The following is a 13,144-nucleotide window of genomic DNA, read 5'->3' as shown; positions in this document are numbered from 1 at the left end:
TAAAATGCAGTAAGCTTTTCCCAATATGTCATGTGTCTGGCATAAAATTAGTGTTATAAAAAAGTCTTACGAATGAGTGTCACTCACACTGTTGCAAATAGTCATGTTGATCTGAATATAGTGAACATGATGTGATGCACTGTAAAGCCATATGGTGAAGTTTTAGATGACATTTAAAAATACTGTATAAACTCATTTGAGTACAGTGGACACATGCATTACAGTTTTCTGTGGATTAAATGCATGTGATCACATTTTTTTCGCAATTCCTGGTAAGCCTGCAATTTTATACATAATGTATCCTTCACTTTTTGCTTGAATCTCTTAGAGTTTATGGATGTCCCAGGACAAAGCAAAAGTTATTATCTATATTCACTTTATATAGATGTATTTTATATGTTCTCAAACAAAATCTGAGTGGACAATAGTATTGCCAAGAATAATCTTTTGCCCTAGAGATACACTCACACCTGGCCGTCTGCCCAGTAGATAAGACATAGAGTTTCAGCACAATGAATAATGCAGCAATTGTGCTTCTGCCGTATTGCATACCGCCCGTAAATATTGGTGAAATACTGCCAGTGCACCACAGATCACATAAAAATTACTTGTCATGGAGCTTTGAAAGGCTCCACCTCTGCTCCTACGTGATGTGATTCATTGAAGAGGATTTATGGCAGTAACATTAACTGTCACATGAATGAGTATGTTACACGTATGAGTATGTTACACGTATGAGTACCCCACCACCTCTAACAACTATAATTCCCTTTTGTTGCTGTTAAGATTTTTTTATTTTTCACAATTTACATCAAGTCCTACAAAAAACTCTAAATTCAATATTGATTTTTTAAGAGAGACATAAAGGACAATTATATATACATACATATGTAACATGGTTCTTTGAAATGTACCATTTACTGTTTTACATTCATTTACATAATAAAGTGTTACAGTACAACAATACATATCTACTACTGGATTGTTTTGTGATTTACAGAGAAAAAAAAAACACACCAGAAATACTATACATAAACCGATGCAATGAAAAGTTACTCTAAACAGAAAATTACCCAGAAACATGTACATTCGTAAGAATATTTCAGGGGCTCTTCATATCTCAAATGAACTAAAACAATTAAACACAAATTCATTGCAAGTACAAATTTTAATTCAACACACTTTTTAAAATAAATCTGCTTAATTTACTTTAAAAATGATCACTTATGGAAGATAAAATGTTTTTTTTATTGATCCCCAGTGGAAAAAAATGATACATTTGCAAGAATAATTATAATTACGCATTCTTGACTTTTTTGCAGTAATGTCCATGACTCATCCATACTCCGGTTACTTACCCGGCCTGGGGTCTGAATCCTATGCCAAGCAGCATAGGGCACAATGCTGGGCTACGTGCCAGACGGGATGCCAACCCAGGGCTAATGCAGTCACACACAATAAGCAAATCAGAGACAGTACTGCATGTAACGATGGAGAAATGCCGGCGTGAAACAGAAAGAACAAGCAAGCAGCTTCCAGAAACACCCAAAGAAGGGATCTGAACCCACAACCCTGGAGAAAGAGGCAACAGTGAAAGTCACTGAGCCACCACACCACCCAGAACGCCCCCCAAAAATACATCCATTTAATGCAAAATGTCTTTCACGTCTAATGCGCTCATTAGACATTTTTTCCACAGGATATAGCAACTATTAAAAAAATTTGGTCAATCATCAAATCCTCATTTTAACCATAGACAGCAGCCCTTCAGGGAAGAAGAGATTTAGATGCTGCAGCTGTATGCAAGGGATGACAATTTAAAAAAATGTTATTCTTCTAATCCTTATGTAAAAATACCGTTTCTTATTTCTGATGTGTTATCTAACCTGTTTTCTAACAAAAAAAAAATAGCATTCCATTAATGATTAAAAGTAGAGGTATTTAGAGCATCTGAGGAAGAAGAAGGCACAGAATTGAAGATCGCATTTTTTTCAACATACTGCAAATTCAAAAATACATCTTATGTAAATTATTAAATGCAATATATTAATATATTTTAATGGCATGTCTAATTTGGAAACAAAAAATGGAGAAAAAAAGGCAAACAGGTTCCTAGTTTATTTGTGCCTCGTTCTAGGAGTTAAAGCTATACAGTTATGTTGCCATGAGTTAGTAGTACCCATAGAAATCAAAAATGAAAATCTTAAGTACATTGTTAGTTGCTGTACAGGATTGGATGTAGCATCTGAAGTCACATAATGATGGCAACTTACAAACATCATCAACGATGGGTACACATATTTAGTTTTATGCACCCAGGTAAGCTGTTGGCATTTACATCACACGGCAGCTGGGGGGTGCTCACCAGTCTGTCTGCACTGGGCCAAAGCCCGTTGAGACCGTGTCTTGAAGGAGCCCTCGGGGCGAATGGTCTCGGGTTTGTGCTCACAGCGGAAAAACATCAGGAAGCCATTTCTGTAGTTCTTGTTCATCCAGCCGTATAGGAGGGGGTTGGTGAAGGTGGAGCACATGGCAATTATGTGGAAAAGGGTATAGAGGAGCTTGTATTCTTTAAACTTGAGGACCAGGTCCAGATCACTGGCCAGCTGGAAGATGTGGAAGGGCAGCCAGCAGACGGCAAAGACCACCACGACCAGGGCAAGCATCTTGGTGGTGTTTTTACGTCGCTGGAGGGTGTCACTCCGGTTACAGGGGCTCACGTGGTTCTTGAGCTTGAGCCAAATGCGCGTGTAGGCGTAGCTTATGATGCCCAGAGGTAGCACGTACTGCAGGAGTAGCATGGAGAAGCTGTAGATGATGCCATCCCGGTTGGTGCCATTGGGCCATTTCTCAGAGCAGACGGCAATGCGCAAATCGATGGGGGCGATCTCCACGTAGCGGTACTCCCGGAAAATAGCCAGCGGGGCTGCCAGAACGGCCGCCACCACCCAGGTCAGGGTGATGATGCCGAAGCTGGCAGGTCGGGAGAGCCGCTGGTCCAGGTGGAAGACGATGCAGCGATGACGTTCCAGGGCGATGATGGTGAGCGTGAGGATGGAGACGTGGACGCTGAGGGCCTGAGAGTAAGGTACCAGGTGACAGAGAATGGCGCCAAACTTCCATTCGTCTAGTAAAGTGTAGACCAGGGTGAAGGGCAGGCAGAGACTGTCCACCATTAGGTCAGCCAGGGCCAGGTTGGCAATGAAGAAGTTGGTGACTGTGCGCATGTTCCTGTAACGGATGATCATGTAGATAACCAAGGAGTTTCCAAGAAGCCCCAGCAGGATGATGAGGGAGTACGCCGCAATGAGGGCGATCTGGACGCTGAAGTTCTTGGTGATGTCCGTCGTGAAGCCTGGTCTATGGATGTCCATGTCGTCATTACCCAGACTCTCCTGGTCCCTGTAGGTGTAGTCCCTTCTGGCAGGCATCGCCCCCTCTGTGTTGTTAGATGGGTCTAAACGGCCCATTGTTACCATGGCAAAATGTGACCAGGATTAGCCCAAGTTTCTGAATCAGGTGGAAAAAAAAAATCAACAGATGAAATTTGTTCTACATATACTTATACCCAATACACAAATTATACTTCCAAGCTTTACTTAAATGGGAAGATTATTGCATTTGATTGTTTTTAACTTTTTTAATAAAATAGGTTTATTTAGGTTTAATAACTGCACTGCTATTTTACTTAAATGATGTGCATGTATCAAACAACAAGTGCTGGTTTAGTTAAAAACTCCCATCTTCTTCAAAGGCTTTTCTTATCTTCTATTTGATATTATTATTATTGATCTAGTTTGCATTTAAGCAGAACAACAACTATTACAAATGTGCCTGTGGTACTATTAGTACAGAATTCACAAAATGAAGTAATTAAGGCTAGGAGCTGAAGGACGCTTCACTGAATATGTGAGCTACATCTGAAGAGTCATGTTTTTTCTCAGCATTTTTATAAACAAAGGACTTCATTAGAAAACATAAAGCTGACCGAAAGGCACACAAAACATAAAAGAAACACTCAACAGAGCTGAAGTAAAACTTTACACTGAAAACCACTGAGATCTCCAAGCAATTTTCTTTGAACTCTCACACATGACCATTCCTATCAGAGTCAGACACGGCCAGCCCTGGGTTTTTTCACATTTCAGTAGCACAGGAAATCTGGCTACCCAGCTAGCGCTCATCTGTTTCACAAGAAAAGTAGTGAAATGTTAAAACTAGTGTAAATAATTGTAATGTCGCGGAATGTAACCAGAGGTATTTCGTCTGATTTTTTTCACTCTGTCTTTTGCGCCCCAAAATCAAATGGTGCCCAAGGCGATCGCCTATAGGGCGGGCCGGCCCTGTAGTCAGATGACATGTGGGCGGAGTAGTAGCTACAAAGGCAAACATGATTTCTGTCATGTGTAGCTTACATTTCAGAGCGTGTATGCATTTTGACTTGAGTAAAACCATTAATAATAACAATAATTGATACTATCATTGAACCTCATGAGAAAAATCTCTTTATACCACCTTCAACCAGCTCTCTGCAGGTGAGAGCAAGTTGGCCATGAAGGGCAGCCACCCGGGAGTTGGGGGTTAAGGGTCTCGCTCAAGGACCCACAGACATGGAAAGGCCAGGCTTGAACCAGCCCACTGAGCCACTGTCGGGGTCTAAACCTGCCTGTCCCTGCCTATCATGTCTCCTCCCCTTTTGGCCAGCAGATGTCGCTGGCTATCCTGTCCTCCCCGTTGATCAAGTCCTTAGTGTGTTTCTTCAGCACCCCAGACTGCTACATGTCTCTATAGGCTAAGCGTGTACCTGTAAACCCCTCAGTTGTGTGTTTGAGTTCACCCACATCTGTTTTTTGTGTTTTGTAGATTTTGTTCCCTAGTGTTTCATTTGTATCAGTTTTCTAGTTCCTGTGTTTGGTGGCTTACATTTTGTTTTGATTTTTTGCTTTGTGCTCTTGGTTGTGTTTTACCGGTCTTTGTTATTTACCTAGTGCTTGGATTCTGTTCCCTAGTTTCTGAGATCCTTGATTTAATTATTAGTTTCACCTATTGCCCATTTTGCCAGTCCTTGTTGATTGTTCTGTTCTGTTCCTGTGTTGATTGGTTAATTGTTTCATGCCTCACTCCTCCTGCATCGTTACTTGGTTCGGTTTGTGTATTTATGTTCCTGCCTTAATTCAGTTCCTGAGTTGGTCATTCTGTTACGGAGGTGAAGCATGGGGCAGGCAGAAAAAGAAGGTGACTGAAGGATGGGGACAGGAGGGTGACGAGGAGGCCACAGGCCAGGGACCTGAACCCAACTCTCTTTCAATCGGCCAGGGGCAACAGAGGCCATCGCCCTCCAGTCCCCATCCTTCAGTCTCCAGTCCCCTTCTTTTTCTGCCTGCCCCATGCTTCACCTCCGTAACAGCCACATGCTATTGGCTTTTTCCCACTGATAAAGACAACAGAATGTTCAGCTGATGACATGCACCTCTGTCGTTCTAAAGCAGAATTAGCTTGATAATTTCCTCCATCAAAAACCCTGATAATGTTAATGAGCAAGCTTTTCAGTTAATAAGATGACCCCTTGATACTAACAGTACAGGTTGAAGGTTCACAGCAGGTTACAAGCTAAGCAAAGGTACCTGAAAATTTAAAGGGAGCTGAACTGGTGACCTGAAATCATATTACAGTGATAAGCATCACAACTGCTTCAGTATATGAACATGGGGAACATGGGGAATATCTACACTACAAGGCAAAGAGTATGAGTACATCAGGGTTGAGGCCATTCCAGAATGCATTCATCAGTTCCAATCCAGATCAGGAAATGGAACTGGAGTTGGGATTGTGAGAAAAAAAACTATTTGGAACAGAATTGTAGGAATTCAGAGAGACTCCAGTTCCCTTGCTGATTTGGATTGGAATTCATGAATGCATTCCGGAATGGCCCCAACCCTGATAGATATCTCAATTAATCAGAGGAATTTGCTGTTTAATCCACACCCACTGCTGACACAGATGTATAATTAAGCAGAGTGCTACGTAATCTCCTGCAAAAAAACATTACCAGCAGAATGGTGGTTGGTGTACAGGAGAGGCTAGTGACTCTCCACTTGGCACCATCACAGGACGCCATCTTTCTAACAAGTCAGTTCTCCACATTTCTGCCCTGCTGAGACGTCCTGGTCAAACATAACTGAAATGATACTTTAGATCTAAACATCTGGGAACTAGTTCAGTCATGAAGTGGTCGGCCACACAAGCTCAGAGAAAGGGACCTGATTACCTAACATCAATACCCAACCTGAAAGGCAGTAAATCCCACCAGCAATGTTTCAACATCCTGATGGAAAGCTTTGCCAGAGAAGTAGAAGCTATTAAAGCAACAATGAACTGACTAACTTCATATTAATACCCTTTGGTTTTGTACCGAGATGTTGGGCGAGCTGATGTCCACATACTTTTGGCTATATAGTGCATAAATGAAATAAGCCTGTTTATGATTATGCAGCATTACATATTTCTCAGATGATCTAAACCCGGCCTCCACTCCTCTTACATTGATTCCATGAACAGCAAAGCTGCAATTTTTAATCCTATCAGGCACAGAACAGCGCCCCAGGTATTAACAGAAATTGGCAAAACCAGCTGTTTGGTCTAAAGCCTCTTTCAGGACCAGTGCTCCCTCCTACCGCAAACGCCTGACATATGACTGGCAGCAGGATTAAGTTACACCAATTTTGCATCCCATTGTGAACATGGCCGGCATCCTCTCCGCCTGAGGTGCCTGTCCAGCCAGCGGACTCCTGGCTGCATTGGCTGAGGCGTGTCCCTCTGCTAGCTACAAATATGTCTTGTATATGTGCCTGTGTCTCAATAATGAACATTTAGCATGTCACCCATTACGATGCCTTTGTCGAACTGCCAACATTCTGACATGAAAGGAAAACTTTGCTGATGATTTCTTAGCCTCATGGCAATGCATTTGTCAGGTGCAAAATAATGAGGTTTCTGAGTTTTTTTCCCCCCAGAAGCAGAGTTCTGAAGCACATCCTATTGACACAATTCCTTACAAATAAGATATGCTCTTTCAAATCAGAGAAAATATAGGTTTCTTTTTATGGAAATACAATATGAGGGCAGATCAGAGGACAGACAGCAATCTGCACATTGCTTTTCCCCAATCCCTCTGAAATAATGACTTTGTTCAGTGTTTTGTGCATTTCTCAGAGAGCCAGTGAAATGGATTTTATAGCCATATTGACATTTGCATGAAAGCAACTGTTATTTACTCTCTTTGTTTTTCATGACAAGAACAGGCTGTTCATAAAAACTCAGGCTCTGCATCTTTCCTTTCACCTCAGGTTGTTTCATTTTGCTAATTGTTCTTAATTATTTCCCATCTCATTTCCCAAATCTGGAAATAAGCGACTCTGCTGTCATTTTTATCAAGGCTTGTAGCAGCCAGCAGGTTGTGTGTGTGTGTGTGTGTGTGTGTGTGTGTGTGTGTGTGTGTGAGCCTGTAGAATGTTTCAGCTCATCCAGCTCAAATCAGACCTGACTTCAGTCGTAATTACCTAGCGCAAACATACACATACAATGACATTTTGAACAACACAGTCATACAAGGTACAAAGTTCAGTCAACGGCTCTGACACACTTTTCTATTATTATTTCGTCATGTAAAAAGCCCTCAATGTACTCACTAGTCAAATTTATTTATAGTATGCGCCTTGAACGAATCACTCACTATAGCGATAACCGACTTTAAAAAGGCTTACAAGAAATGTCAAATTGTCGCTTGTATTTTCATTTAAAGGGGGTCATAGACACTGGTGAATACTTTGAAACAGGTCTTTGTATGATATAAACAACTGCCCCCCCCCCCCATTTCGGCTATTATACCGTCACGCATAATAGTACAGAATGGAACAATGCATTCCTGATACAAGGTGTATAGAGAAACACAGTATGAACAATAAAGGCCTGAAGATATCCAGTTTATACCCAGCAATGAGGGATAACAGGGGCTGTCGTAACAATGGTTAGAGTCGAGGAAGATTAAGCCGAGGTATCAAAGCCAAGCAGGACTGCGTGAAGGTAAACAATGGAGGGAACAGCAGTTCAGCCTTTCCTCTGATCTCTGCATAATTACATGCCGAAGACAAGAGACAGACAGCAACTGCAAGACCAAGTCCTTCACTTATGTTGCATTTTGTTTAAAAAGCAGGAAAGTGGGACTGACCTGAGAACTTAACCCTAGAATTCTAGAATTAAATACTGTAAATCCCTTTCCCTGACATTGCACTTCTCTGTGAGAAGTGTATCAATTCATAAAAGAACATGTTATCAAATTTTTCAGCCAGATAAAATGTTCTGCTTGAACTGTTCACGGTTATTACATAGAAGATGGAAATTACTTGAGTAAATGCAGTCACCTCCTTCGGAGATTCATCAGAGAACTAGGGATTAAAATGTTGTAACTGATCCCAAGACCACTTGACTGACAGGAAATCTAGATTGTGCTCCATTTAATCCGAGCTTGTAAATTCAGTCGGCTAGTAGATAAAAATTCAAACACCCCCTGGTTAAATGTAGAGTGAAGGCAGACCAGATCTGATGAAGAAATTTGAAATGCTCCTCATTTTTGTCATTAATAACACCTGCCCTGATTATCTCTTTTGTAAATGCCAGTGTTTAACATAATTACACCTGAATCACATACACTCAGCCTCTCCTCTATTCTTGTATCGTTCTCAGAGACATTTCTTCAAACTGCTGCATGACTGCAACTAATTTTTAGATATTAAAAAAGGAGGAGAGAGTTTCTCAAAGTTGCAAAAAAGCAATATGGAAAAATAGCCCCAGAAAGCCACAATACTTCAAATCCCACACTTCACAGCATGGTGCATTTTTGCAAGAATGCCTTTTTGCGGAACCAGTTTGGTGGCTTATGGCAGTATTCACATCTGGTGGCATGCACACGTCAATATAGAATGATAAATGAAAATAATGGTTGTGCTGTCTTCCATAACATTTAATCAGGTGATTGTACATTCACAGCTCACTCCTAACTCACAGTCATTTTTACAAGATTTGCATTCCAGCAGTGAAATATAAGTGAGAAATTTGGAAGTAACATATGACTGCTCCTTGGAATCTGTAATAATGGGTTCAATCTATGTTAGATAACTAGGAATACTCCCTTTACGGGCCTGACGATGGTGCTAATGTTTGCCTCTTCAAACTAAGAGTTATTTCAATATGCGATTATGCCATTTGCACTTTTTTATGTAAAGTTAAGTTGTTAACTTAAAATGTTCCTTAAGCACTCAATTATGGTACAAACATAATGAAAATGCTTTTATTATTCATGAATGTCCCTATGTGATAAGCCTACAAGAACACTTAAATCTTTTCATTCCTGAAGTCTAAAAGCAGACGTTTGACAATTACAATCACATTTCAGGCGCGATGCATCAACACGTTTCGCTAAATTCCTGCAGAATTAGCACAAGTCTGTACTCTGTTTACCCTGTGGTCTAATAAAAGTTAATTCAAATTCAAATTTTTTTTTATTTAATTTGCATTACTGATAAGTTTTGTGTCCCTCTGAAATGGACAAGGTGACAAGCAGAGTTGACGTCACACCTTTCTGCACACACATAGTGAATGTAGGCCGTTTGTGGGTCCCCTCACTTGATCAAAGCGGACCCACTTTGTGTGACATTTTTCTTGGAGGCGTTGGGTGTCTGGGGAAGAGACTGTGAGGGAGGGTAAATGGGAGAGACAATAACAGAGAGAGAGAGCCTCAGGACAGAATGACACTATCAAACACTATTCCACTCAAGTGGGATGCTACAGGGACATGCGACACAATTCACAATGAAAACTGCCAGAGCACAGTGACAAAAATTACAATGAATGCAGGAGTAGGTGGAGTCTGAATAAGCCCAGACTGGCTGCTGATTGCCACAGGCCAACCCCCCCATCAGATGGAGGCTGAGAAGTAACATCACATTCCTTTGCATTACATTCATTTGATATTTGCAACAGATATTCAAGAGGAAACGCTGCTGAAAGTAAAGAAATTTGCCCAATATCCCTGAAGACAGAAACTCTCTATGGTAAGCAAAGGAGCAAAACAATCAGACAGGTTTGTAATATCATAACTGAGGGAACTCTTCAAACATAACATGGCTATGTTCATCTCATTTACCCACAGGGCTTTGCAAAAGTGGCTGGACTTTTCGCAAATTACAAACTGGTTGTAACTTTCATATCGGTTACAGCTGCAGGTTTTTTAGATTAGCTTTCTGGCAGTTTTACACACAATGCATTTTTTTCCCAGGTCCACGTAGACAACAGCGGTACGATTTTTCCAAAGACCCAAGACGTTCCCTCTCTTGTCCTTATGTGGTTCCATTGTGATGTTGGCTTCGTTGCTTTATTGTTCCTTTGAGAGGTAATTTTTCGCCCCAGTCTTTGGCCGAATTAAATAAGTTTTCCCGCTTTATGTGTCTGCCTTTTGTGACATTCTCAGCCGGATTCAATTCAGGAGTTTGACCGGTCGACGCACGGAGGGTTTCTTTTACTCACAAAGCCAAAGCCACACTGGACTGGCTTCACAACAAGAACATGAAGGGCGAGTTCTTGAGGTCAGGCCAAAATGCAGCAGTGCTGACTGGAGCCCCACGGAGAATCGGTAAGAGAGCTTGAAAGCCACAATCCATAAACGACCCCCAAGGACCAAGAGAATGATGTGTAAATATGCTGGATGAGTAGTGATCCAACGTGGGTAGACAGTTACAGAGAAAGCCACAGCTGTAACTGCTACCAAACACAGCTGCCATTGTCTGGATACTCCTATGGTCAAATTTTAAGGGCAATAGAGAAAATGTCTCTCGACTTACATTTAAGCACACATTAACCTTTGCTTAATGGTTTTCTTTAAGTATTTACAAAATGCACGTCATGTTTTTTCTCATTTAAAAGAGCAGTGAAACATAACAAAAAAAATAGTGTTGTTCCCTAAGGGGTTTTTATTGTGTTGGTCTCCATAGCTCACACTTCAGGGATTATATTTTAAAATGCCGAAGGTGTGTCTCTAATCTCCTGTATATTATGACTTCTCATATATTCCAAATGCCTATAAGGAAATTGAATAATGCAAGAACGGGCAGTATAGATTTGACATTTTTAAATGAGCTGAAGAAAGACAATCCTTCTCTGTGCGTTTTTGCAGAGTCGTTTTAAGAGCTTTATTCCGTTGTTATTTTATCGTGTTGTTATTATTAGCAAGATAATCCAATATAAGTAGAATTAGTAAAATATTCACGATCATAAGATTACAAGTTATTATTGATGTTATCGTGTAATCAAGGTAAGATTGCAAGTCGGTGATATACAACCGACGTATGCTGATATTTTTTTTATCAAATAAATCGAAAATAGAGTACAAATTTAAACAGTGATCGCGAAGCATACTATTAAACACTTTCGATTAGGCCTATACATAATATCACAATCACAGCCATAAATGCTTTTGGAAAGTTCCGCTTTGCTATTTTCAGCGCAACGAATGAATAGTACCAAGGACAGCTACTGGTGCATCGCCCGCATAATGAGCTTCATTTAAACACTATGTAAAAATCTTATTAATATAAAGTTTGACAATTATGATTAGCCTATATTGCGAAACACTACAGTTTAAACTGAAAACTGGTATCGCTTCAAATTCATAATTAATTACTTTATTCAGATGAGATTATACCTGTAATGGGCAATCTGAGTACGCGAAACGGAATCCTGTTGCTTCTTTGACTTAATAATAATGCGATAGTTTTAGAGAGCACTGGGGTTATTTAAAACTTACCGAAACGCTTTTGTTAAGTATTCATCCAGGCAAACCATGATCTCTGGCCCATATCATAATCTCATAATGCCGACTCCTTTGTGCAAAGCTGCACTCACACAGCCAGGGCATATATAGTGCCACCGTACTCAATACTAAGATGAAAGATCAATGAGTTAAGTAACATGCCACGGGGTGGCTGCAATGAAAACCCGACGTCAATCGTATTCAGTGTTTGTTTTCAAGTTTTAATCATCGCACTCACCTTTTTCGTCCTGGCCGAGATTTCTTCGTAAATGAAAATCTAAGTAAATAATTCAGCAGCCCGCATCTTCAATTAGATGTAGCGCCGCACTTCCTAATGAACGAGTGGTGCAGCGGCGACGGAACCCACTAGGCAAATGCTACAACCCGTTATATTTAACGGACGATATCAGATAGATGCATTGCGACTTCCAGCGCTTCGATTTGGAAAAAATCCTTTGGGATAAAACGCACAACTGGCTTTTTGTTGTTGCCTGCATACTGTCCGCTCAAACCACGCTATCAGACAGCGTGTATCGTATATAAATATACGACCTATCACCTTTAAATGCACAACTCAGCATCGTCCCCGCCCACTCTAAATATCAGCAATAAAAAAACTTTTTCTTTGCCAGTCAATGCTAATTGAAAATAAGTCTTATTATGATTCATGACTATAATAAACTACGCCGATATTATTATTATTATTAATAATAATAATAATAATAATATAAAAACAAAAAAATCAAAGAAAGAAATCTAATTGTATTGCAATCTAATTATATTAATAATGAAAATACATTTGCCAAAAAAAAAAAAAAATGTCATATGTTAATTCACCAAAATATGTGAACTTTACTGTGACACGCAAGCTCACATCCATGCCAGTGGGTCTGTCACACTTGCCCCTGGTTCCCCGGAGCCTAATCTGGGCTGAGAGCTCAGTTAGAGCCCACGACTCCAAGTGGCCAGCATTCCATAGCTGGTGTTCTGTCTTTCAGGGGTTTTAGGTGCCTCCCGGATTTTATTTGCATTTTCCCTTTTAGATTCCCCTGTTCCTGTTTACCAGTCCTCTGCATTGGATTCTGCCTTCTGCTTCACTTCAACTGGAGGCTGTCCATCCAGTCAGCAGCCCAAGTCCCCCTCGTTCCCTGTTTCCAGCAGTTTTAGGACTGGTCTCATGGGCCAGAAGACCTGGCACGATGGATGGGTGGCCCAGATTGAGGTTCTGTCAGACTTGGTTGTATGTAGGGTAATATTTATAACCAGAATGCTCTGGGTTCG

At 40.7% G+C, this 13,144-nt stretch overlaps 1 protein-coding gene across 1 annotated transcript; it reads right to left on the bottom strand.

Moving 5' to 3' along the window:
- Window positions 1-916: 916 nt before the first annotated feature.
- On the bottom strand, window positions 917-12,341 carry npy7r (neuropeptide Y receptor Y7). Its single transcript, XM_023838837.2, has 2 exons — window positions 12,102-12,341; window positions 917-3,510 (listed from the first exon to the last, which is right to left on the bottom strand). The coding sequence occupies exon 2, from the start codon at window positions 3,477-3,479 to the stop codon at window positions 2,340-2,342; it is 1,140 nt and encodes a 379-aa protein (XP_023694605.1). The 5' UTR covers window positions 3,480-3,510; window positions 12,102-12,341; the 3' UTR covers window positions 917-2,339.
- Window positions 12,342-13,144: the final 803 nt, after the last annotated feature.

Source organism: Paramormyrops kingsleyae, chromosome 10, assembly GCF_048594095.1.
Source record: "Paramormyrops kingsleyae isolate MSU_618 chromosome 10, PKINGS_0.4, whole genome shotgun sequence".
Classification (NCBI taxonomy): domain Eukaryota; kingdom Metazoa; phylum Chordata; class Actinopteri; order Osteoglossiformes; family Mormyridae; genus Paramormyrops; species Paramormyrops kingsleyae.
The sequence above is the reverse complement of the archived record's forward strand: the minus strand, read 5'-3'. Positions and strand labels throughout refer to the sequence as shown.